The sequence below is a fragment of the Adiantum capillus-veneris genome, chromosome 6 (assembly GCF_014529385.1).
Source record: "Adiantum capillus-veneris isolate H3 chromosome 6, ASM1452938v2, whole genome shotgun sequence".
NCBI classification, from domain to species: domain Eukaryota; kingdom Viridiplantae; phylum Streptophyta; class Polypodiopsida; order Polypodiales; family Pteridaceae; genus Adiantum; species Adiantum capillus-veneris.
Genome location: NC_140936.1, coordinates 120594201 through 120620115, shown reverse-complemented (window position 1 = coordinate 120620115; position 25915 = coordinate 120594201). Strand labels below are relative to the sequence as shown.

Sequence of the window (25915 nt, the reverse complement as noted above, 5' to 3'; positions counted from 1 at the left end):
TTTGTTTGCCGGCTGAATTTGACGAGCTGACTTTAAACACTGGCTTGGATTATACTGAATTTGACGGGCTGACTTAAAACGCTAGCTTGGCTTATATTAGCTGAGGTGAAAATAATGCCAAGTCAGCATTATAAAACTTACGCAAAGGGTGCAAGGACGAAGGGCGAGCCCAACAAAAGGGCGAGGACGAGGACCCATGGTCTAGGGCGAGGGCGAGGCCAACACTGCTAGCATGGGCCTCTGTTGACCGGCCGGCTTCAAGTAAATCGGGTCCTCAATTATTGTCATGTTCTCTTATACTCTCTCTCTCTTGCAAAAGTATTATTCATGCCAAGTTAATTAAGTACTATGTTTATGTTGCTACCATCAATTAAGTTCACCCTCTATGTTCTTAAAGTAATCTCACAAAAATGCTCACTTGAATCCTCCTAATTTTTCTATTCTCAAAGTTCATAGGCATTTCCATTGCAAAATAGATTTGAGCTTAATTGTGCTTTCTACTTGAGGGGTTTAGGTTCTTGCACTTTGGGCTTGCTGAAAACTATTGGTTTTCAGAATTGTCTTTACCTTGAGAAGATGATGGAGAGGGACTCTTCTTCATAGGTCTTGGCATTAAAAATCATCACACGCACACACGCACACGCATGCGTGCACACACATACACACACGTTTGTATGGTTATGTATACAAACATGTGTGTGTGTGTGTGTAATTTGATGATGCATGGGCATATGAGTGGTTTGGTTGACTAAGCTTATTTTGAATTATGCTTGTTAAGACTTTTATTAGCGAAGAAGTCTTCTTCTTCATAGGTTTTTCCTTTCAATACTTGCTCTGGATTAGACTCCTTGCTATGTAAAATTTATATATTGAAGGTGAGTTGGTCTAAAATAATGGAAAGTGAGGGAGAGCATGGCTTAAATCTGCATTAACACTACCATTTCCTCACACTTTGGGTTTGATCTTGGGATTGATAGGCTTTGCGATGATCTACTAACAAGGTTTACGAAGAATGATTGAGGTCGTTTTCGATTCTAGTAAGCTCAGATGACTGAATAGATTTGAGTTTAGTTGCGCTTTCTACTTGAGGGTTTTAGGTTCTTGCCATCTTTTTTTGCAATTTGGGCTTGATGGAAACTAATGGGCTTAACTAATGTCTTTAACTTGAGAAGATGATGGAGAGGGGTACTCCTCTTCATAGGTCTTGGCATTAAAAATTCTCTCTCTCTCTCTCTCACACACACACACACACACACACACACACACACACACACACACACACACACACACACACATGTTTGGATAATTTTATTAAATTATGTGTGTGTGTGTGTGTGTGTGTGCACGGCCATACATCTTTGTGCTTGTAAGTATTTGAGCCACTTTGCGTGTATGCGTGCATGCACGGCCATTCATTTGTGTGTGTGTATTTGAGCCACTTTTATGTTTGGATGTGGACTTCATTCTTGAGATTTTGATGATGGTAGAGGTTCGAGGACACACTCAAATCACAGAAAATTGACAGTGCCATTTCAAATACTCAGGTAGAGGAATTTAAGGTCTAATATATATGCTTATGCTTCGAGTTTGACCTTTGGATGATTCAATTATGCATGGGCATGTGAGTGGTTTGGTTGACGAAGCATATTTTGACCGAAACACGATTGAACAAGACCACTCACAACACAGAGATGAGTTTTATTTTATCAGAATCAAAACACAATTGTTCTTGTATTTTAATGCCATTCTCCTGAAAAATAGTTATCTTACATAACAATATTTTTTTTTTCCTCCTTTTTGGGGTCATTCCTTTAGGGTTGCATATGCAAACAAACTAGGTTGCAAAAGCTTTCTTCCTAATAAGAGAACTCATGGATCTCTTGTGGATGGCTCATCTTCAAGGTACTCCACATGTTTGTAGCGTAAGGAGCATACAATGAAGAGCACGAGGCCAAGCATGGATATGCCTGCCATCAAATAATAGAAGAAATCAAGGTGCCCTTCATTGATGTTTTGTGGCAACCAGCTCTTGTTTTGCTTTGATGTTGTCTTTGTCACCACATAAACAACTAAGTTACCGATATACGACCCGAGAGCATTTGAACTCCAAAAGAAGGCACCTGCCATGCTCTTCATACCCCTAGGAAGCTCTTCATAGAAGAATTCAAATTGGCCTATTGCTGCAAATGTGTCCGACACGCCAATGATGACACATTGCAGTAGAAGCCACTTGACACCTAGCAATTCTCCATGTACATTGAATGCAATGAGCCTTTTATGCTCCACTTGGCCGGCTACGATCATAGTGAGAGCAAAACCTACTATACCAATTCCTATTCTTTGCAGCAAGCTAAAGCCGCGAGGATTTTTGGTAAAGTGTCGCGCCATTGGCACTATCAAGATATCATACATTGGAATCACTATTATGAATGTAGCAAGAGTTACAACAAATAATGATGCAGGTGCAATCTTGAGGTGTCCCAAATGAGGGTCGACGAAGGTTCCTTGGATCACAGTGAAGAGTCCAAGCTGAGCTTGCACAACCGAAAGCAGAATTGCGCAACCCCATATGGGAAGAAGGTTGAGAAATGTTTTGCACTCCTCCACTCTTTGAACACTGCAAAGCCTCCATGACCCTTTGTTGGCTTCCCCACCACCCTTACCCTCAACATCATCCCTTGCTTCCACAATAGCAGCTTTGTCCAGCCACCTGTACTAATTAAAGATGGGAGGAAACATGCTTTAGACATGTATTCAAAGTTTAGATAATTGAATAGTTGTGTTTGTGTGTGCAAGCGAGCGTGCATGCACGTGTGTGTGTGTGTGTGTGAGAGAGAGAGAGAGAGAGAGAGAAGAAGAGAATTTTAACGTTGCATGAAGTTGTCCCACGAGACCTCAAAGATCTATCTGACAAGTGTTGAACTCAAGACCTGTTATTCAAGAGAGAAATGGCATAACCAATCTACCACAATTGGGTGATAAAAAGATTATACCATTTTACGTCTTCTTATTAACACACGCACACATACACACACCTGAGAAGAAGAGAATTCTAATGTCGAAGGAAGCTATTCCAAGAAACCTCAAAGATCTATCCAGAGAGAGAGAGAGAGAGAGAGAGGTTACCGAAGTCGGGTGGTGTGCTTGAAGAGAGGACCACCATCTTTCATGTTGTTGGTGGAAGAGTTGTGGAGCTCAATCGGATCCGAGGGCAAAGGGAGGTGATACTTGGAGGTAGCGGCAGTGAGGACTTGAATGATAGCAGTGTATGGACCACTATCAGTGGGGAGGTGGAGATAGAAGCGAGTTCCGGCAAGAAATACAACAACAGACAAAACCATGGAAAGAGCAAGCACAAGGTAACCTATGGCCCAACTTATGTCATTTTGAATATAAACAATGACAGTGAGCCCACACAACAAAGAGAGACAACTACAAAAATAGAACCAATTGAAGAAGCTTTGTCTTGCTCTTTTTCCTTCTGGTGTGCTCCCATCAAATTGATCTGCTCCAAAGCTATACACGCACGAGCGTAGTCCTCCGGACCCTATTGCCATAAAAGCAAAGGCCCCCATCAAGAACCACACTTGTGATTTGCTTGCTTGTGGGCATTCATACATGAGTTGTGGACTTGATGGTGTGCAGTCTTCCGGTTGTAAAGATTTGATTGTTGCGGATATACACAACAACGTCAACCCCTATAGTATTTCAAAAGTATGTTGGTGTAATTAGACCTAGTTTGTAAGCAAGACATGCATGCATGCATAAAAGGTTTAAATTAGTTGCATAATCTCTCTCTCTCTCTCTCTCTCTCTCTCTCTCTCTCTCTCTCACACACACACACACACACACAATTCACACAATAATACCCATTTTAGGTACATATATCTACATGGATAGCACGTCAATGCACATAAGCTCGTGCACATGCATACATACACAAACACATCAAACATACATACTCATTGCCTAATCTCCCTCTCTTTCTCGCGTATACATGTGGCATGCATGCACACACGCCCGCGCATGCGCGCGCGCACACACACGACTTAATTGGTGGTACACAATTTGAAATGGGGTGAGAGATCACCATGAAGGCAAAGAAGGAAGAGCCCAAGATGGTGTTGTAACGACCAAAATAAGAATCTGCAAGGTAAGCACCAAGTAGAGGGGTCAAGCTGCAAGTGCCTGACACTGTGTTGACGATGTAGCCTGCCCTTAAGTAGGTCATGTGGTACTCCCCCATCAAGTAAGGTGCCATGTTCCACAACACGCTCAATGATCCCATTCTCTCGCATGCCTCATTTCCTGCATTTTCAACTCTTTTCAATATTACTGCCTGCTCAAATAGGCCTTAGAGAACAAGGGATTAAGGTGTATATTCATAGGATTTTAATCCCAATATTGACTCAATGAAAATTTCCTTAATATTTTACTTTGTAAAAGAGTCCTTCCATTTAAGGACCTCATAAAAGTCCATTTCATTAAATTGCTTGCATAATTATTAGACCTATCTTTTCTTATGAAAGCATTAAAGCATTCTTTCGTTTTAGTTGTCAATGGGTTCCTATATTTTATTGTTTTTATTTCACCTTTTTTTTTAATTTTACTTTGTTTTAAAATGCCAATGTGTGCCTTTCACCTTGTTGTTGAAATGGGCTTTTCGTAATATACATGGTACTTGTGATTGTGTGTGTATAATGGACAATAAAATTTTATATTAAAATACAACAAAAATGACCTGTGATTGTAGACACATTTAAACCTGTTATCCATAACTCTCATCCCCCTTAACTTTAGCAAGGCTTTGTGACTCCTCACCTTGTTTTCTTGATTTTCGACTTTTTCTTATAAAATCTAGATATACGAGATATACTCTCTTATCTAGAGCACTCAAAAAACAATTACGTGATAGATAAATAGGTATTGGTGATACAATTTTATATAAAGACAAAATTCACATGCGATTGTAAGCACTTATTTAGACCTACTCCCCATGATTGTCATCCCTCCTTAACTTAAAATAAGAAAAGACCATAAAATTGAAAGAGTGTAAATTATGTAACTTCCATTTAAACACACTTTGTGAGGATATGTGAATGTGCAAAATGATCTCTATTGTTTGAGCAATTACTGATTTTCTTGAGTAAATTGAATGATGGAAGTGTAACCAAAAATGCAGTTTTCTTTCATAGAAAGCATTTGAATTAACTTTGCGAACCACATGAGTCTTCTCTCAACATAAATCTTTCACAAGGGAATTTCATATTTGAATTATGTTTTGGACGTTGATATTTCTTCAAGGCATTTATTTTGCCTATATGGATAACCAACAACTCATTTATGGCTGAGCGTGTTCAGGCGCTTTAAAAAAAATCATCAGCGCAACATGAGGAAGGAAGTAGGGAGAACTCATACATAAGCATGTATTTACAAGTGTGCATTGTCATACACGAGGGGCCATATCAGGGGAATAACTTTCGCCAATGGAGAAGTGGGTGGCACCCATCAAACGAAACCTGTGAGCCTTGAACCCTCTACCTTGAGGTTACATCACAAAGGCTCAATTAATTGAGCTATGCTCTTTGGGAGTACCTAGTGCATGTTCAACTTTTAGATATAGAACAAAATAGTTGTTCTAAATACGAGTCAAAGGTACAAACATGTGTTACTTTTGGTTGGTGCTCAACACAATCGTGCTGCCTTGATTGGCACTTTACATGGGAATTATCATAGACCATCTCACTCGATGATCTATGTGCTATCTAATGTGTGTGCTTGTAATAGGCAAATATGGGTGATGCATATTGATGAGCAAGAAATGATGCTTAATTACATACTAACATTTATGATATTAGAACATATGGTACTCACATTATGATCTGAGTTTCTTCCAGGTGTCATGACTTTTGCCAAAAGGAGGATTGTCACTTACAAACGCAATGGAAAGATTGCCTCTAAATATGTATAGTAGAGTTATGTGAAAAAAATCATGTATATGTCAATCAGGAGGTAATTCTAAACTATAAAAAATCATTAATCTTTCATAGAATTTTAAAATGGCTAGAATTCAGGTTTGCATGTATGCAATTTGTATTGTGAAGTCTTTGGGTTTAACACGCATGGTAGGTCTAGGACACATGAAGTCTTTGGGTTTAACACGCATAGTAGGTCTAGGACGCAATACTCGACACTACCTACTCTCAATCAGTTCTTGAATCACACAAGTAAATGTTTTCTAATTAAATAACTTGACATTTCTAGGATTCACATCTTTCGTTGCATCTCTTTCTCTATTAAGTTAACATTGCATATAATGTAAGATGATTTATCTGGAAGTAGTAAATTTTATCATATTACCAATCCATTATTTGTTGGCAAGCCCCCTTATTTTCTCACTTGTTTTTCATGGGATTCTATGCTCACTTGGTTTAAAACCATACTGAGGAGGCAAAGAGAGCTAGTAAGACCTTAACGTTAATCAATATGTTAAAATGTATGCATAAATATTAGATTTCAAGTCCTGACAACCAGAATTTGTAGTAGTTTGTTTTATAAAATAAGGGCATGGTCACGCGAGGCTTAGTTTTCCGTAAGGCTTCGACCAGTTCTGACCATGGCAGGTAGGGATCTGCAGAGGTTGACGGGCAGCAGTGGGTAGAGAGAGAGAGAGGTAGACCGGTGCAACAAAAGAGAGAACGGGAGTAGTGACCGGCAACTAACCGGGATAGTTTTGAGATTATGCCTTTTTGGGCATAGTTACATAACTGAGCCGGTGAAAACCTGCGAAAAGCTGCTTCGTCAAAGAGCTGGTCGAGCCGTGTTCCTCAAATTTAAGCCTCGCGTGACCATAGCCTAAGATAGGTGAATATGGAAGCGATCGAAGATAGGGTGTCGAAATTGGAAAAATGGGTCTTGTATAATATCATTAAATGTATTTATTAATGCCAAGTTTAACTAGTCTTGTCAGAACTTTACCAGTGGTGGGTTTCTCTTAGTGGCTCGAGTATGAAAGTCGAACATCACTTGTTGCACTTTTCTACCAAATTGACCTAGGAACTTATTTGTCGAAGCTTTGCCTCCACGTGCGGTGACTTGGTAGCCTTCAATTGAATAGGGGTTGTTTCAAAAAAAGAAAATCACCTCACAAGGGGGGAGAGCTTGTTTCCAACATAAGAAGTTTTTGGACAAATTCTCACAATATTTCCCACATTGTGACTTACCTCAACATCATGAGCTTCTGTGAGGGAGGCGCCGCATACCTAGCTAGGTACGATTGGGGCAGGGGACCACCGGCCCACGGGGGCCGGTGGTCCCCTGCCCCCAATCGTACCTAGCTAGGTATGCGGTGCCTCTCGAGCAGAAGCTCATGATGTTATGCATTGTATAAATTCTGCTCATGATGTTATGCAGTGTATGAAAAACACTGAGAAAGACTCTGTTTTCCTACATGAGAAAATTTGTAAATCTTCTTGTGCAATGGAGTGAACATTGTCAACAAGCCCAAAAATTGCCACCCTTCCCACTCTTCCTTTGTCTCTAGCCCTGCACATGCATGGTCATTTTATGGGAGTCCTTCCCAAAGACAAGCAAGCCATGATTCTCTAGAGACAATCAGGTGTATTATGAGTGCAGAGCGTTCGGCATCAATCTAAAAAGCAGAAACCTTTTTGAGTAGCGTTTTTTAACATTGGATTTCTGCTGAAAACCAAGGCTTGAAGGTGGTCACAGACAGCAGCCCACTGAAATCAGCAGGAGGCAACGAGGAGCACAGGCACACTCATTGTCTCCTGACTTGAAATCACAGTTTTGCAAAAGGCTAAGTTGAAAGAAGAGGAACAACACACGAGCAATGGTGATGGTGGACACGATAGCCAAAGTGAACAAGACAACCAGCACAATGGCAGAAGCTGTAGAAGCAATGATGATGGAGATCACAACAGACATGATCAAGATGATGAGAGATCACTATAGAAATGATTGACATGAGAGAAGGTATGAACGATGAAGAGATCATGACGAGATGATGGAGATCGGAATAGAGAGAAACAACCCGGAAGCAGTGGGAATGGTAGACATGATAGGCGAAGCGAACCGGATAGCCGGCTTATTGACAGAAGTCGCAGAAGCAATGATAATGGAGATCATTGTAGACATGACAGACATGATCGTGACCACCATGCAAGATGGTATGAAAGAGGAAGAGACCATGACAGAGAGGATGAATATGGAAGAGATCATAGCCAGAGGGATGGTGATCAAACGACTCACTGAGAGCATCGCTGTTGAACGTGACATCTGACCTGATGACATAAGTTGAGAAGAGATGGGATGGAGATTGTAGAAGACATGATCGACAAGATGATGGAGATCGTGGCTACCGTGGGAGGAGGTATGAAAGACAGAGCCGTTGACAGAGAGGATGAATATAGAGGAGATTGTAGTGGTGATCGAAGGTCTCATAGAAAGCATCATTTGCTGAACATAACAATCAACACAATGACATAAGGTCACAAAAGAGATGGTGATGGAGATTGTAGTAGACATATGGACATAATGATAGAGACCATGACAGAGAGGATGAATATAGTAAGAGATCGTAGCCAAAGGGATGGTGATTGAAGGACGAAAGAGGCGTTAACCACAAGAACTTGAGTTGTTCAAGGTTTACCAAGGTAGGGTTCACACGCGTGTCATGGACCATGGCTACTTTATGCACCCCGCAGGCTTCACGATTGAAAGCGAGAACATCGTGCATATGTGGGGAAGATCGATCGCTTGAGTGAACATGATACTCGACAGGGCATCAAGAGTCAACGAAACAAGTGGCACAAGTAGCACAAGAAAGGCAAGGAATGTGTCACAAACTGCTGACGTGTCAAGCCACTAAAGACCTAAGCCAACTTGCAGATCCCAGCCGAGGGGCCTAAACCCTAAGAAGCAGAGGAAGTTGAAGTAAGTTCCCACCAACTTATGGGACCCCGTCCGATAAGGCCCAAGTGACATAAAGGCATATAAATAAAGCAAGACACATACACACACGGAAGGATTTGCGTGGAGCTGATGACGCGGCAACAATAGTACGGATTTTCGGATTTCGCGCTGACACTGAACAGTGCTGACGTGGTAGTTGTACGGATTTTTGTAAATCACGATGGCAACTTTTGGGGATCTGCTTTTGGACCGGATGCATTTGAGTTAAAGATTTTCATGTAACTGCTTTTTATGGCCAAGGGTCTTTAAATATGAGCCAAGGGCTCATTCTCTGGCATGCTTCAGTACGAAGGTGCAGAGGGTGGAGTACCGACATTGTACTGAGTTCAAGTAATATAAAGAAATACCAAAAGGAGCGCCAAGGTTTGGGGCCAATACTCTCTGGGGTGGAATTTCGCCACTCCATGTTGAGTGTGCTCTCTCTCTCTTTCAGTTCAGTTGTTATTGAAGTGCTAAAAGTCTATTCAGTCTGTTCTTTTCCGTTGGCACATGGTGCCCATCTTGTGACAAAATGAGGGTTAAGGTAGTGGCTCGGTAGTAGATGCTATCAAATGGTAGCAAATATGGTAGCAGAGACATACAAAGATGCAGCAACACTGAGCACAGCTGCAATTGGAACCATTAACAAAGGAAAGAAAATCTGTGATAAGATTCTGACCTTCCCTTCATGCAATGACCTCTCTGGAGTGTGTTGACAAGGTTAAGGTAATGGATTCCTTCTCATGTACAGTAACTGCCAAAATAAAAAGTGGCTCTCCAACGATAGAGGAGAAGCATGTTGTGACCCTTCAACATTAGAGGAGAACACAAGTATATGAGGAAGGACATGTTCCTTACGGTTATAATATTTGGGTGAGGACGGTGCGACCTCTCCGCGATACCTATGTATGGTTCTTCTTTTCTTTGGGGGCACAAGCATGCGAGCATATAATGCAGTTTCCATGATCTTTTGAAAACCATGTTTGCATATTTTTTTTCACAATCGATATGTGCTAACTCACTATTTCTCATATCTTGTGAGGTTTGGATGTTTGATATGCATAGTATACTCTATGCAAGTGCATCCAGTCAACCTGCACTACAAATTGAGGTATAATACTATTCGTTTATTGCAATGTAGCATACTTGATGACGATTCAAAAGTGGACCCTTTCTGCATGCAGATTGTCTATGAATTGAAATGAACCGTTCCCTATGAAGCAATTATGGGGTTGGATCTCGTCTGCAGTCAGATGTGTGTTCTTGTGTCTGCTCATCTGGCTTCAGGTTATAGGTAGCTAGCTCATTGGTTCTCCAGATTACAGATATAGATTACTCACAGTTATTATCAGATTATGCATGCAATTTTGTGGGATGTATATTGAGCATCGCGTGTTCTCTTTATTTACACATATGGCTATGCCTTCTATGCTCTTTTGAGAATTGTTTATCCCCTGATTTTCTATGCATCCCTTCAAGATGCAAGCAAATGCAATGGTAGATGATTGCATCTGGAGAGATGCCCTCACTTCGTATCCACTGAAAACAGCCCAGTTGAAACCGGCCTGTTCAATCCAAAAAGGGCGGTAGACTTTACTTTAAACCTTGATTTAGCTTTCACCCATTATTAGTCGTCTATTTTACCTGTACTTTCAAGACACAACAAAGGGGAGAGGGATACAGGCTGCTAGATTGCACCTGTATGAGTGGACAGACACCAGATTGGCCCCTAACTTAGGCGCCCCTTTCGGTATTTCTTTATTGTTCAAAAGAGGGAATAAACGCTGTGGTTCCTACAAGCTGCCCCGCACAAACTCGGCTGAATTTCCACTGTTCCAGCCCGATTTCGGCAGCATAACTGTACTAGAACCTTTCACGGTCAGTATTCCCACGCATTGACTGACTTTCCCGACGCCTACGGGCACTTTGCAAAACCTGGCGAGAATCTGCAGCACGCTGAATTCTCTGTTTTCAGCCCTGAAAATGCGCCAGATCACCTGTACAGCGGTCCCCTTGCGTCCCCGAACCTCCTGGGGGTATTAGGGTCCGTTTAGGGCCAAAACCCTAAACCTGCAAAAATACACAGCAGGCTGTAATTCACTGTTTCGGGCTCCGTTTCGCGTGCCGGTCGCATCCCTAGCAAGTCCTCGAGCTCCCGCACCTGTAGGGCTACTTGCCCTTTGAATCGGACGAGATTTCTGGCGTGAAACCTCTCCGAATTCACCTGTACCTGCGGGGGGATTAGCCGCTAGCTAATCCAGTACCTGTGCAAGAGGCTCTTGCCTCGGCAATCGCGCATGAACCCACACAACTGTACATTGGTCAAATGAAGAGCCCACTAGAGGGGCATAACATACTGCCAAAGGGGAGAGAGAGGGCAGTGCGTAGCGTGCAGGGCATCACTCCTGGCACCGCACTGTGCATAAGAGGGAAAGCAAGCACTCCATAGCTCTTAACCTGTGACAGAGACTTGCAAAATGAGCCTCCCCACTATAAATCACGTTTTTGCCTTCTCTATAAGTAGTAAACTGGCCTCAAAGTGCCAAGTGTCACTCATTTGTGCATTTTCCCGCTTTAGACCCTCGGGTCTAAAAATATCTCACCTGCAGCCTCTGTTGACTTGGCCACAGAGTAACAAAATGATCCCCATGTCAAACTGCACGTAATGACGCGAAGACATTTTCAGGTCCCAAAATAGCAGTTCCCTAAATTTTAGGAGATGCTGCCATTGTATCTTTCTAGGTCATCCGACCCTCTTTGTACACTGCGGCCACATCCAGAACTGAAATGTAGCCTCTGTAGCAAAGGATTCCACTTTGGCTAGTCAATGACCCCACTTGGCTAACCATAGTCCTTGTCCAACCTTAGTGCTCTCTTGCCCTCAGGCCTGGACTCCCTCTGGACAGTTCCACACTAGCTATGCAATGCAGGGCAGTTAGATTTCCCGAGGGGTGTTTCCAAAAAGTGAAAGTAAATAGATAATAAGAAAGAAATCAACAAAAAGGATAGATAGTAGTCACACGCTGGTGACATACCCCCCTCTTGAAATCTCAAACGTCCTCGTTTGCATCTATGTCGTCCATGCTTACTGTCAACACTGATGTATTCAACACATGTCGACACATATACGACACATACATGCTCATTGTCAACCCTGGTGTATTCAACACCTCGTCGACTCATGTATTGCCTGCGTGTGAACCCTGTCCCAATGACATAGTGGTAGCTTCGCACTCTGCCATTGCTTTGAGTCACTAACTTTCCAATGACAAAATGGTAGCTGCACATTTTGTCACTGTCTTATAGTACACGTTGGATCCCGTAACACTTTCGAACATACCCAAACCGACAGTTTAAGAATGCAGTTACACATGTACTCTTCAATAGAAGCAATCACTGTATCCTTGACAAACTGACAAGAAATACTCACTTCTATAGCACTAACCAAACTTTTGGACATTCCATAAGAGCAATTGCCAAACTGACAATCTGTACAGCTCTAACATTCATGTAACAGGTATTTGATTTGAGCTCACTTTAAATACCATGTACATCATTTGTTTCAGAAGCCATTGTCCCACTGACAATCCATGTAGCTTTGAAACTCAAGGGGTCAAGGTAGGTTGCAAATCGAAGGCTTCCAGGTAAAGTGATAACACAGTTGGTGACTCTGCAAGTTCACCTTCTTCCATCCACTTAGCATCCATTGGTGGATAGTTTCTGAACTTTACCAAGTAACGCCTAGCAACCTTGCCTTTCACTTTCCTTTCTTTGTGTGCCAAAATCTGTTCAGGGACCAAGATCTCGTCAAGTTCCTCGACTTCCGGCTGATCTTCAGCTGGTATATCTTCTGGCACATCACCCACATAGGGTCTGAGAAGACTCACATGAAACGCATTGTGAATCTTCCAACTGTCAGGCAATTTCAGCCTATATGCAACATCACTGATTATGTCGCACACTTGAAAAGGCCCATAGTAACGCATGCTGAGCTTTGGAAACAGTCTTTCCTTGCCCTTCATCTTCTTTAACCTTGCCTTTTCAAAGCGTAAAAGCACCCAATCACCAAGTGAATATACTACTTCACGACGGTGACGATCAGCTGCTTTCTTTTGCTTTGCCTGAGTCCTTTCTAAGGCCACTTTGACCTTCTGGTACATTTCATCCATGTCCTGAACATACTTATCTGCTTCAAATATCTTGTCCTTTGTATGCAGTATGGGAGGAACTTTCTTGCCACCTTCAACTATCTCAAAAGGTGCCTTGCCAGTTGATGAATGCACTGTATTATTGTATGCATACTCCACCAATGGCAAATACTGCTCCCACTTTCCTTTATGCTCTGACACATAGCACTTCAGCAGATCTAGGACAGTAGAATTTGCCTCTTCTGACTGCCCATCTGTTTGAGGATGAAATGACGAAGAGAATTTGAGCGTGGTGCCCATATTCTCAAACAAGCCTTTCCAGAACAAACTAGTCATGCGTGGATCACGGTCGCTAATAATCGACTGTGGCATGCCATGATACTTGAAAATATTGCTCATAAACAAGCGTGCCATCTGATCTGGCTTTATCTTCTTCCTGACAGGAATAAAATGAGCCTGTTTGCTGAATCTGCAAATAATGGTCCAAATACCATCATTTCCTGTCTGCGTTCTTGGAAGATCAAAGATAAAATCCATAGCAATACTTTCCCATGGTTTATCTGGAATAGGTAGTGGTTGCAATAACCCTGGTGCCTTTTGCCTGTCAAACTTGACCTTTTGGCATATTAGGCATTCTCGCACAAAGGCATCCACATCCCTTCTCAATGTAGGCCAATAGAAGAATGTCTCTACCGCTTTAACTGTAGCATCGATACCACGATGCCCTGCATACGGTGGGACATGACTCTCTTCCATAACTTTGCGTCGCAATGGCTTTGTGACACACAATCTGCCATGCATCATCATGAACCCGTCTTTAAGAAGATAGTGTTCATGACGTTGTCCATCCATTAGTTGCTCGAAGACCCTTGCAAAATCTTCATCATTTGCATACTGTTCTCTCATATCATCAAGTTCATGATGATAAGGAATCGACACAGCTGAAATTTGTGGCTTCCTTGACAAGGCATCAGCCACAACGTTCTTCTTGCCTTCCACATGCACAATCTGAAAATGGAACATGGACAAGATATTTGCCCATCGCATATGCTTCTCAGATAACTTTGTTTGTGTCAAGAAGTATCGCAAGGTCTGATGATCCGTTTGGACAACGAAATCTGCACCTAGCAGGTAGTGTTTCCAACTTAAGAGCGCATGAATCACAGCCAGTAACTCTTTCTCATAGACCTGCATGGTCATCTCTGGCCCTTGCAAAATTCTGCTCTCATAGGCTACTACCCTGCCATCTTGCATTAGCACAGCACCAATGCTACTACCGCAGGCATCACACTGGACCACAAATGACTTCCTAAGATCCGGCAACACAATGACTGGATCTGAAGTCATCTTTTCCTTTAAGAGATTAAAAGCTGAAATCTCTTTCTGTGTCCATCTAAAGGTGACTGCCGTCTTTTGAAGAGCATGTAAAGGTGAAGCAATCTCAGCGAAATTTCGGATAAACCTTCTGTAATAGGAGCATAGTCCCAAAAAGCTTCGGACATCATGCACCGTCTTCAAATTTGGCCATGACTTGATCGCTTCAACTTTTGCAGGATCCATTCTGACACCGTCCTTTGAGACAATGTGTCCCAGAAAGTGAATCTCTTCCAGAAAAAACTCACTTTTCTTTGCATTGATGAGCAACCTATGACTGCGTAGCTCTTTGAACACAATGGCCAAGTGATGCCTATGCTCCTCTTCATTCTTTGAGTAGACTATCATGTCATCAAAGAATGTACCAACAAACTGCTGGTGTGGACGGAAAATTCTGTCCATCATCCTATTGAACGTAGCAGGAGCATTTGTGAGACCAAAGGGCATCACTAAAAATTCGTAAAGGCCAAACGTCGTTCTAAAAGCAGTTTTGTGCACATCCTCTGATCTAATGCGGATCTGATGATACCCACTCTTTAGATCTATCCTGCTAAACATAGCTGCTCCTTCTAATTTGTCCATAATATCATCAATTCTAGGTATAGGGAACCTATTCTTGATGGTATTCTTGTTCAGTGCACGGTAGTCGATGCACATACGCCATGAGCCATCCTTTTTCTGCACCAACAACACTGGAGAACAGAATGGAGATGAACTGGGCTGAATCAGCCCCTTTTCTAACAGCTCCTGTACTTGGCCCATTATCTCTTTCTGCTGAGCCGCACTAACCCTGTACGGAGGCTTATTTGGTGGGCTACTGCCTGGCACCAAATCTATCGCATGGTCCTCGGGTCTCTCTGGCGGTAATTGAGACGGTAATGAATCGGAAAAACAGTCACTATACTGTTGTAAAAACATTGACCTTTCTTTATCTAGCACAGATAAATTTGATTCATCACAATCTGACACTTCACGTGCAAAAACCAAGTACGCAGAAAGATGCTTTTTCATTACAGAAGTAATAACAGAAGCTGATACAGTAGGAATAGACTCCCCTTTAAGCTTTACATCCAGAATGTGAGTCTTTCCCCTGCCCTGTACAGTGATCTTTTTGTTGTAGGCATCCATGATTCCCTGTACACGAAATAACCAAGGAATACCTAACAACACATCACATCCGTCCAGTGGCATGATGTAAAATTCTTCAGCATCTACATAGGACTGGATATGTAGACGCAACTTTCCGATGATGGGTGTCACAGCCTCTGTATGGCCAGGACATGCCAAACCTGCCTCTGCTGTATACCCCATCTCTTCAGGTCTGATTCCCAACTTTGAAGCCAATTCTGGGGAAATGAAGTTGGCTTTGGCACCTGGATCAAAGAAGATAAGCACTGTTTGATCCCTAACCTTTCCCCATGCTCTGCAAAGCTCACTTGCATCTGAATTTGGCTTGTCGCCCACCATATCTGGCACTAGACCAGCCATGGGCTTCTTTCCTTTCTTGTCTTCCTTGTCTTCAGAATCAGCTGGCCTTTTCTTTGTAGGACAATTGTAAGCAATGTGGCCAGGCTGCTCACATATAAAGCATTTGTTCTCTGTCCTTAGGACCTTCTTTTGCTCTTCTGACTTGCGAGGAAAACGTCTTTTCCATTTCTTTGCTGGTCCTTTTTCTGATTCAGCCGTAGCTTTGTCTTTCCCTGTGTTGGCCGACTCCTGAGTCCCTTTAGGAGCCTCATTGGGAACGTGCTTCTTGGCTGAATTTTTCTTGCCTGATCCTGCCTTGACGCCAGTGTTAAATTCACAATCTTCTCCCTTGAGCAAACCATTGCCAGTGTTTGCTACCTCGATGAGCTGCGTCAAAGTAGTGACTTTTGTCTTCGTGCAGTATTTTCTCAATCCTTTGGGTAGGCCACAACAGTATTTTTCAATCTGTTCTGTCAATGGCACAAACCTATAGGAAGTTACTGGAAGTAGAGCTTTCCAAAACTTCCGATTGTAATCATCCAGATTTCTGCAAGTGGCAGCATTTAGCTGGTGCCATTCTGTCATGACATCTGCTTCAAAATCATCAGATAACCATGCTGCTGCAAAAATCTGCTTGAAGTAAATCCATGTGGACGGAGCTTGCCCTTGAAGCAATAAAGTTGTCCACCATTGTCCCGCATTCCCTGTCAAGAAAGTGGCTGCCTTGCGGACCTTTGAAGCCTCTGTAAAGTTTCCCCCTGCATAGGCCTTATCAAACTGCTGGAGGAATGAAAGAGCCTTCTTCCTGTCATCAAACCCTGTAAAGGTCGTGAATGACACACCTTTGCCACCTTCTTTGTACGGAGTTGGCCTCTCCAGCGGCGTTAAATTGTCATATGGAAGTGACTGAAACATGGGAACACTATTAGGGTTCATCTGTGTTCCTTGGCCGCTATTAACTTGACTTGGAAACGCCATATTTGGCTGCTGATTTGTAATTCCAGCCATACCAAAATTTGCTTGTGGCATCCCAAATTGTCCCCGAGTGCTTTGAAACCCTGGTTGCATACCCATGACACTGTACATGGGGTTAGGCATCATCGTTTGAGCACCCGCAAACACTGTTCCTGGCGTGTAAAACTGATTTCCAGGTGCATGACCAGCCATGCTCTGGAATACCGATCCACCTCCAAAATAGCCAGGGTGTACTGAAGGTGGTGGGAAGACCTGTTGCATAGCCTGTAAGTTGCTTCCCTGCCCATTAGAACCAGCTATAGGCTGTTGAAAGGTGGCGGGCTGAATTGGTACAGCTTGAAAAACTGGCATCTCAGCCACCTGTTCTTGCATCTTAGGCATACGTTGTGGAGACTGCATGTTCTCCGTCAAGTGTACAGGTGTTTCCATTGACTGTGCGGTATGAATCACCTGTGCTCGAGCCTTAACAGGCTTTTGAATATGATCCAGTGACCCAACTTGCTGAAACGGAACAAGAGGTTGCAGAAAGGCTAAAAACCTCGGGTTCTGCATTACTTGTGTGAACATAGCCACAGCAGTAGCCAACTGGGTCCTGAATATATCGTCATCTGTCTGTGGTGGTCTTGAGGACTCACCCACTTCATGTGTCTGTTGACCCTGTGAAGAGGAAACCTCTTCAGTCACATCATCTGGTCTGTCAGCCATAATTACAATTCCCTGTGTCTCGTCTATGATCCCCTGTGTCTTCAAGCCCAAAACTGACCAAGGCTCACTTCTATGGGAAAAAGTGATTTAATCCCGTCGATGGAACCATGAAACCGGCCTGTTCAATCCAAAAAGGGCGGTAGACTTTACTTTAAACCTTGATTTAGCTTTCACCCATTATTAGTCGTCTATTTTACCTGTACTTTCAAGACACAACAAAGGGGAGAGGGATACAGGCTGCTAGATTGCACCTGTATGAGTGGACAGACACCAGATTGGCCCCTAGCTTAGGCGCCCCTTTCGGTATTTCTTTATTGTTCAAAAGAGGGAATAAACGCTGTGGTTCCTACAAGCTGCCCCGCACAAACTCGGCTGAATTTCCACTGTTCCAGCCCGATTTCGGCAGCATAACTGTACTAGAACCTTTCACGGTCAGTATTCCCACGCATTGACTGACTTTCCCGACGCCTACGGGCACTTTGCAAAACCTGGCGAGAATCTGCAGCACGCTGAATTCTCTGTTTTCAGCCCTGAAAATGCGCCAGATCACCTGTACAGCGGTCCCCTTGCGTCCCCGAACCTCCTGGGGGTATTAGGGTCCGTTTAGGGCCAAAACCCTAAACCTGCAAAAATACACAGCAGGCTGTAATTCACTGTTTCGGGCTCCGTTTCGCGTGCCGGTCGCATCCCTAGCAAGTCCTCGAGCTCCCGCACCTGTAGGGCTACTTGCCCTTTGAATCGGACGAGATTTCTGGCGTGAAACCTCTCCGAATTCACCTGTACCTGCGGGGGGATTAGCCGCTAGCTAATCCAGTACCTGTGCAAGAGGCTCTTGCCTCGGCAATCGCGCATGAACCCACACAACTGTACATTGGTCAAATGAAGAGCCCACTAGAGGGGCATAACATACTGCCAAAGGGGAGAGAGAGGGCAGTGCGTAGCGTGCAGGGCATCACTCCTGGCACCGCACTGTGCATAAGAGGGAAAGCAAGCACTCCATAGCTCTTAACCTGTGACAGAGACTTGCAAAATGAGCCTCCCCACTATAAATCACGTTTTTGCCTTCTCTATAAGTAGTAAACTGGCCTCAAAGTGCCAAGTGTCACTCATTTGTGCATTTTCCCGCTTTAGACCCTCGGGTCTAAAAATATCTCACCTGCAGCCTCTGTTGACTTGGCCACAGAGTAACAAAATGATCCCCATGTCAAACTGCACGTAATGACGCGAAGACATTTTCAGGTCCCAAAATAGCAGTTCCCTAAATTTTAGGAGATGCTGCCATTGTATCTTTCTAGGTCATCCGACCCTCTTTGTACACTGCGGCCACATCCAGAACTGAAATGTAGCCTCTGTAGCAAAGGATTCCACTTTGGCTAGTCAATGACCCCACTTGGCTAACCATAGTCCTTGTCCAACCTTAGTGCTCTCTTGCCCTCAGGCCTGGACTCCCTCTGGACAGTTCCACACTAGCTATGCAATGCAGGGCAGTTAGATTTCCCGAGGGGTGTTTCCAAAAAGTGAAAGTAAATAGATAATAAGAAAGAAATCAACAAAAAGGATAGATAGTAGTCACACGCTGGTGACACCAGTACTTCCTGGCCCTATACGTTTGGCATACATGTCGATCCAGGCATTGCCAAGCACGCCGTCTTTTTTCAACAACCCCTGAGTAACAATATCATCGTGAATTCTTTTGCCCATAACATTGTTTTGCATAGTGCCGCATGCAAGCCTAGGTGAATGCATCTGGAGAGATGCCCTCGCTTTGCATCTGCTGAAAACAGCCCAGGGCTGCCTGGCCCTGCCCCTGTTGGGCATGTCCCACAATCACTGCGTTCTAAGAGACCGTCTTCCGGACAAGAAGTTCCTCAAGCACTCGTTGTGCTTTCTGAAGTACACTACATGTAGCATACATGTCGACCATGGCATTGCCAAGCACGACATGTTTTTTCAACAGCCCTTCACCAACAATATCAACGTGAATTGTTTTGCCCATATCAGTTATGATTTCGTATTTTCAAACCCTAGTCTGACTTACTAAGCTATGTAGGTTTGGTTTGTTGAGGAGGTCCTCCAAAGTTGACTTTCCTTGCGTGTGTGTTGAGCCGAGCTCCCCGCACACACTGCTTTCCTTGCAAAAGCAAGCTCCACTCTCTCTTGCTGCTTTCTGTTGCACTTCCCTTGACTGTAGCACTCCTCAGTTTGTGCATCTGCATTGAGCATCCATGCGACCAAGGCAGTTCCAAGCCCAACGTTTCTTTCATTTGTCTCCTCTCTTCTCTTTTAAAAGGCGCTGCCTCTAGGCCTATGCCTGATTGTTGAAGCCTTTCCAAAGCTAAGGTTCAACTTAAAAGCTTCCCATCTGCTCCTTTCCCTCTTTTTACAAATCTACCTTCCCCTTCTAAGCTTTGAATTGCTTGCTGTGGCGTAACTCCAAGCCTCCTAAGGTTCCTGCGATGGCTTGATTACTTGGGCTTCCAATGTTCCCACCAGCTACACAATCGATCTGTGTGCTCTTTTTGCTCCAAGTCGATTGTCGACTTCTCACACTGCTCAACTCATTTCCTCCTCCAATTTCCACTCCAGAGCTTTTGAACCAAAGGTCTCTCAAACCTTAGCTCCTCCTAGATCTCATGCACACACCACCAACGAAGCCTGTTGCCGTCTACGCCTGAGCTCGCCTCTCAAGCTCGCTTCCTTTCCCACCACTCCTCACTATGCTTCCATAGCAATGGAAGCTCCGAGCTTTTGCGAAGAAGGCAGTCGAGAGTTCGTCGGGAAGAGGCTAATGCTGCAAAGAAGGAGAAGTACCCACACCTATGCTCTGATACCAATTGTGAGTGCGCAATGCATGCGTGCAGTGTAGGAAGGAGACCATGCATGGGGTGGAGCAAGTCTCAAGCGAGGAGGTCCTTATTCATGTATACATAGAATGAATAAGAGATGCATCAGTGGGTGGTCGGACACCAAACGTCCAGCCCGAGGTAAAAGCACGTCCGTCTCTGACCCCAACATACGGAGATAGCCCACCTTTCTTTGAAGTGCCTACAATTCATGTTCAAGCTTTTCATGTGCGCACATTATTGAGTTGAAATTTGTGTCCAAAGAATAACCGGCTTAACAACACACAGCCCTAATCATGTGGTGGCCCCAATGTTCAAAAACAAAAACAAAAGGATTCTCTAGTTTGTTGGTATCTAGGAGTTGCGAACAGTGATACCTTGCTCATACCACAAGCATCCACAGTTGTTGGGTAAGCCTTAGCTTACACTCATAGCGTGAACACTCCCTAAAAAGCCAAGCAGGCACCATAAAGTGCATAGTCACATTTTTCTATGAAACCTACAAAGCTATACCCACATGAGACAAAATAGTCATATGCTATTAGGCCTAGCCCACATGTTATGTGGCCTTTTTATCACATGTGGAATGAAGCAAGAAAGCTACCTACAATAAACTCTTTTCAAAATCACCACATAATTCCCATGTACTTTATAGGCAACTTGCAGCAGCAACTATGGCAACAGCAAGAAAAACAACGAACAGCAGAGCAAAACCTAGCTCAAAAACCATGCGCACCATCATTAAAGAAAAACAAAAACATTAATGCATTAAAGATGAGACCCTAACGAAGTTCCCAAAAGACAATGATAACCTTGCAATTGTAAGTGTTTGAACACTACCCCAAACCTTATAGTTTGGAGGTAAGACCTACACTATATAATTTTTTTGCATCAGATTCCATCTTTATGAGGCCCATGTAGTTACTCTCTCTCTCTCTCTCTCTCTCTCTCTCTCTCTCTCTCTCTCTCTCTCTCTCTCTCTCAGCAAGAGCACAGCCAGCTAGCAATTTCGAATCTTGTAGGGATGCGTACTTGTGTGGCGCACACTTTTTATGGCCACCAAGTAGTCGACGGCTGGCCGTTGTAGCCCAAGTCTCACCTCACGATCTCTCTACTTCAAATTTATAGGTGAATCCCAAACTTATAGGTTGAATATCAAAGAAACTAAGCATGCTATGGTTACCCCAAGTGTGGTAGATTGGTTATTACGTTAGCTCTTGACCTTGAGCTCAAAACTCGAGGTCTTTAAGACTAAGGACTACGTTAGCCTCTCTCTCTCTCTCTCTCTCTCTCTCTCTCTCTCTCAGCACGAGCACTTAGCGCCGACATGGCACACGCTTTTTATGGCCGCCAAGTGGCTGGCTGGCCGTTGTAGCCAAAGCCTCACCTCTTCCAGTGAACTCGAGCGCCTCCTTTCCAACCAATCAACATCCTTCGCTCCATAAACAAGTAGTCGACTGCCTACGTGCTCAAGATTGTCGGTCGGCCACGGTATATTCCACAGTTTTACTGATGGCAGCTAACTGGCCGCATGGCAAAATGTGCTAAAGGCCTCTCTCTCTCTCTCTCTCTCTCTCTCTCTCTCTCTCTCTCTCTCTCTTACCGATGATAAAGGGCAAGGTCTTCCAGCCGCCCTTTCCTTCAAATTTGTCCTTCTGTACATCTGCATCTATTAACACCATGCTCGGGCTTTGCAGGTCCAACTTCAGCTTTGCAGCAGAAGAGTTCTCAACGCTCTTATCAACAACAGCAGCAGCAGCAGGAGACGGAGTATCAATGGGAGCCATAGCCGTAGCTACAGCAGCAGGGGGAGTATGAACAGGAGCCATAGCAGGCGGAGAAGGAGGACTATCAACAGAACCCATGTCGCAGAATTCGCTAATTCTCTCTCATCGTCTTCCTGCACACATGAGCATATTCTGTGTGAGCGACGAGAGAGAAATTAGAGGCTAGCAGCATGGTTACGAGGAGAGCAAATAGAGGAGCCTTTATAAAATCTACCTCTTTGTTCCCTTGCTCAAAAGGGCGGAGAAACCTATACTTGGCACATACCCACAATTTGTATTCGTATGGACGATTCCACCTTGTATTAAGTGATCTCTCCAATGCCATGTCGAGATTATTGAGAATGTGATTATAAAATTTCCACGATGGAGGTCATTTTGCCGGTGCACGAGATGCAAGCCGAGTAACATCGACGGCATTCTCAAAAGAAACAAAGATGAATTGGTGCCTTTCTACGGATGTCCAGACCACATTCTCTAAACAAGCATAGATAACTTTTGTCCCAATTAGGCATCTGAAGTTGTTTTTGGCCTAAGAAGGCCATAGAAGAGTGGTGGACAAAATGTGCAAATCTCTCACATCAATAGTTTCACTATCACATTAAATGTAATATAGCCTTTGTTTGCACTTTAGTCTTTTTATCACCATATGATTAGATACAATACGATTTTTTCTTCATTTTAGTGTTTTTTAAAGGTGTCTCTATATTCGTGCTGATGTGAGGCATTAAAAATGTATAAAGAAGTTCCTTTCCTTCTCCCTCCCTCCACTAGAAAAATAGATTCTCTCCTACATGTGAAAATAAGGGTAAACTTGAATTTCTTCTTCTTTTGCCGGTAATAACACAAACTTGTATAAATTTCTTGGTTTTCTTGAAGGCAAGCTCAAAATCTAATCGGGATTTTACAATTTTAACCGATTAAAATACATTGGACCGCGGGTTTTTTCTACCACTATCTCCGTCTCTCTCTTTCTCTCTCTCCTCTCTCTCTCTCTCTCTCTCTCTCTCACACACACACATGCACACAAAAGTGTTCGTAAAAAGTGTGTCTCAACTTAGCTTTGAGCCGATTGAAAATCTAAATTAGCTGTCTAAAGGGAGGGAGAAAGAGAAAATCTTCTTGAAAAATTAAAAAAATCTAATAAAATTGCAAAAAAATCAATTATTTTGTAAAATTTCCTCTTTGAATCTACCCCAAAGAAAATTTTGGATGTTTTTTTAAATGAGTTTTTTCAAACCCTCCATGAGTCTCTCTCTCTCATACACACACATATAACTAAAAATATTGTCTTCTGAAGGCCACCGTAAAAACTTTACCTTGTTTAATTTAACTTCACTTCCAACAATTGGAACTCCACAAAATTGACCAATAACTCCATCATGGTTTTGTCCTCTGAAATAGTCACACATCCATACCCACCTTGTTTATCTTATCAAAAGTGCCAAGCAGGTAATCACTCATGAACTTTGTCTTCAGCCAATACTTCGATGATATTCAATTGTGATCTCTCTCTGTACAAAATACACACAAACCCTCAAGTTGGGTTCTAACCAAAAGCAAGTTAAAAGATAAAATTTTGTATAAGTTTTAGCCAAATATGTATGTGGCCCACAATACTAGAAAAAAATTAGGGGGAATCCGAGGAGGCATGCACGTCTCTCTCTCTCTCTCTCTCCCTCCCCAACAACCCAACACACACTCCTGCCTATCTCTCTTGTAGTGCGCACATGCTACCTCTGGCTTGCATCCGGTGGCACCCGGAACCCTCCTCACACTGGATGTGTGTTTATGCACATGAAATCGATCGGTGCTAAACGCTTAATGTTGCTCACGTAGTGATGATGACTTTGGTGTAGGCTGCAGGCCAAAACAGAATTCTCCACGTACCAGATGTTTGGCAGCCTTTGCAGGCTCATGTGCCCTCTCCTCTCTTCTCGCATGTTGAACATCTCCTACGTTCATGGGAACGGGTTGAAGGGGGGCCTCCATTCTGATACGAATGTTAATGCATCCGATGCATATTTATAGGGGCATGGCGGGTCCAGCTGAGGTGGCATCCTTTTTTTGGTCGAATGCAAGACTGAACTTCCCCATGTGCGTATCATATCTATGTCATACGAGGTGTACCTGACTATCGTTGGGCAATAGAAGTAAATTCACAAGGAGGTTGTTAGTGGGGCCTATTGGAGAAAGGCTATCACCATATCTACACACATAGAATCTCTCTCTCTCTCTCTCTCTCTCTCTCTCTCACACACACACACACACACACACACACCCCAAGCTGTCATGGCATGGGCAAAGGCCCCTTACAAGGAAGGTGAAGCATGTAATGGCTTCACTCGATGATCTTTCTCTCGATGTTATCTCTCTCTTGTCCGACAGGCCCAAAAGGCATGGTTCCTTCCAAGGAAGAACTCAGCAAGGCAAAGGGCAATGCAGAAGCCGACTTCTAGTCGAGAAGGGGGGAGAGTTCATGCTGCAAAAAAATAGGAAAGACCAGGCTCTTTAGGTTGGTAGGGGCATGGGGAGTATTACTCGACCCAGCAGCTCTTACTGTCAAGCCCGCCATTGAGTGTTTTCTTCATGCTCTTCTTCGGTGCACCTGTAGGTTTCGGCCATGGCTTCGCTTCCCACATGTTCACATTCTTTCATATATTTTTTTTCCTTTTCAAGTGCCCAAGGGCAGCCAAGGGGCCCATCCCATGGGCAATAGCCCCATGGTGCCTAGCGCCCCGAGGAGGTCACCTAATAAAAATGTAACCTATCACGTGAGTTCAACAGAAGGGTATTTAAAGTTCTTGAAACTTACAGAAATATATATACAAAAAGGTATTATTGTTTCAAATTTGAAAAAAACTTACAGATTTTAAAAGAAAAGGGTACATTATATTCTTAACAAAATTCATAGATAAGGGGTTTTACAAACATGTCTTGAACGTACGTGATATGGTAGTTTTACAATTAGTGAACCCCCCGAGCCTAACGGAGATGGCAAGATTTTTGCAAAGGGTTTGTTGCAAGTTAATCGTGCATAGCAGCGGGCAGAAAAGCCTCGAGAGGTATTGTGGTTCAAGAAAGGGCCTCGGCAAGAGACAGAAAAATATGGTCATGGACCTCAAGCACTACAATAAAACATGAAGATATCGACGCATCATATATCGACGGCCATGCCTTTTCACGCATATATCGGCGGAATTAGAGCACGTCGATATACGCGTCGAAATACGAGTCGCAATGCGCATCGCTAAACACGTGGAAAGGCTTTATTTGCCACGCTTATAAATTTTGGGGGGAAAAAGGGAAACCCGCGTGCGCAGGGGCCATTTTCGCCTCCTCAAATCGTGGCTGAAACCTACTGCACAGGTAGTATGTCACTCTCCCCCCCCAACCCCTCTCTATCTCTCTCTGTGTGTAGGAAAGAGAGAGAGAGAGAGAGAGAGAGAGAGAGAGAGAGAAATGTGTGTGTGTGTAGGTAATCAAAGAGAGAGAGAGAGAGAGAGAATTAATGTATACGTAGGAAATTAAAATTAAAGATTAAAGAGAGAAATGAAATGAAATGTTATATTAACGTCTTCGAAATGCCAAAGTGACCTATGAGACAAGAAAGTTACAATGTGGTGGATCTGATACAAAGTCAGAG

General features: G+C 43.4%; 1 protein-coding gene across 1 annotated transcript; it reads right to left on the bottom strand.

The window, feature by feature from the left end:
- Positions 1-1688: 1688 nt before the first annotated feature.
- On the bottom strand, positions 1689-22612 carry LOC147456179 (protein NRT1/ PTR FAMILY 8.1-like). Its single transcript, XM_086514727.1, has 6 exons — positions 22487-22612; positions 22306-22385; positions 22089-22219; positions 4091-4308; positions 3127-3698; positions 1689-2710 (listed from the first exon to the last, which is right to left on the bottom strand). Exons 1-6 carry the CDS (start codon positions 22595-22597, stop codon positions 1870-1872), a joined length of 1953 nt encoding a protein of 650 aa, XP_086370853.1. The 5' UTR covers positions 22598-22612; the 3' UTR covers positions 1689-1869.
- Between the last annotated feature and the right edge of the window lie 3303 nt (positions 22613-25915).

Coding starts and splice junctions, on each gene's coding strand:
- LOC147456179 (XM_086514727.1), bottom strand. CDS start 22,597: ATGGCATTGGAGAGATCACTTAATACAAGGTGGAATCGTCCATACGAA. Junction 22,386..22,486: donor TTGAGCAAGGGAACAAAGAG/GTAGATTTTATA, acceptor TCATGTGTGCAG/GAAGACGATGAGAGAGAATT. Junction 3,699..4,090: donor CTTCCTTCTTTGCCTTCATG/GTGATCTCTCAC, acceptor GAAATACTATAG/GGGTTGACGTTGTTGTGTAT.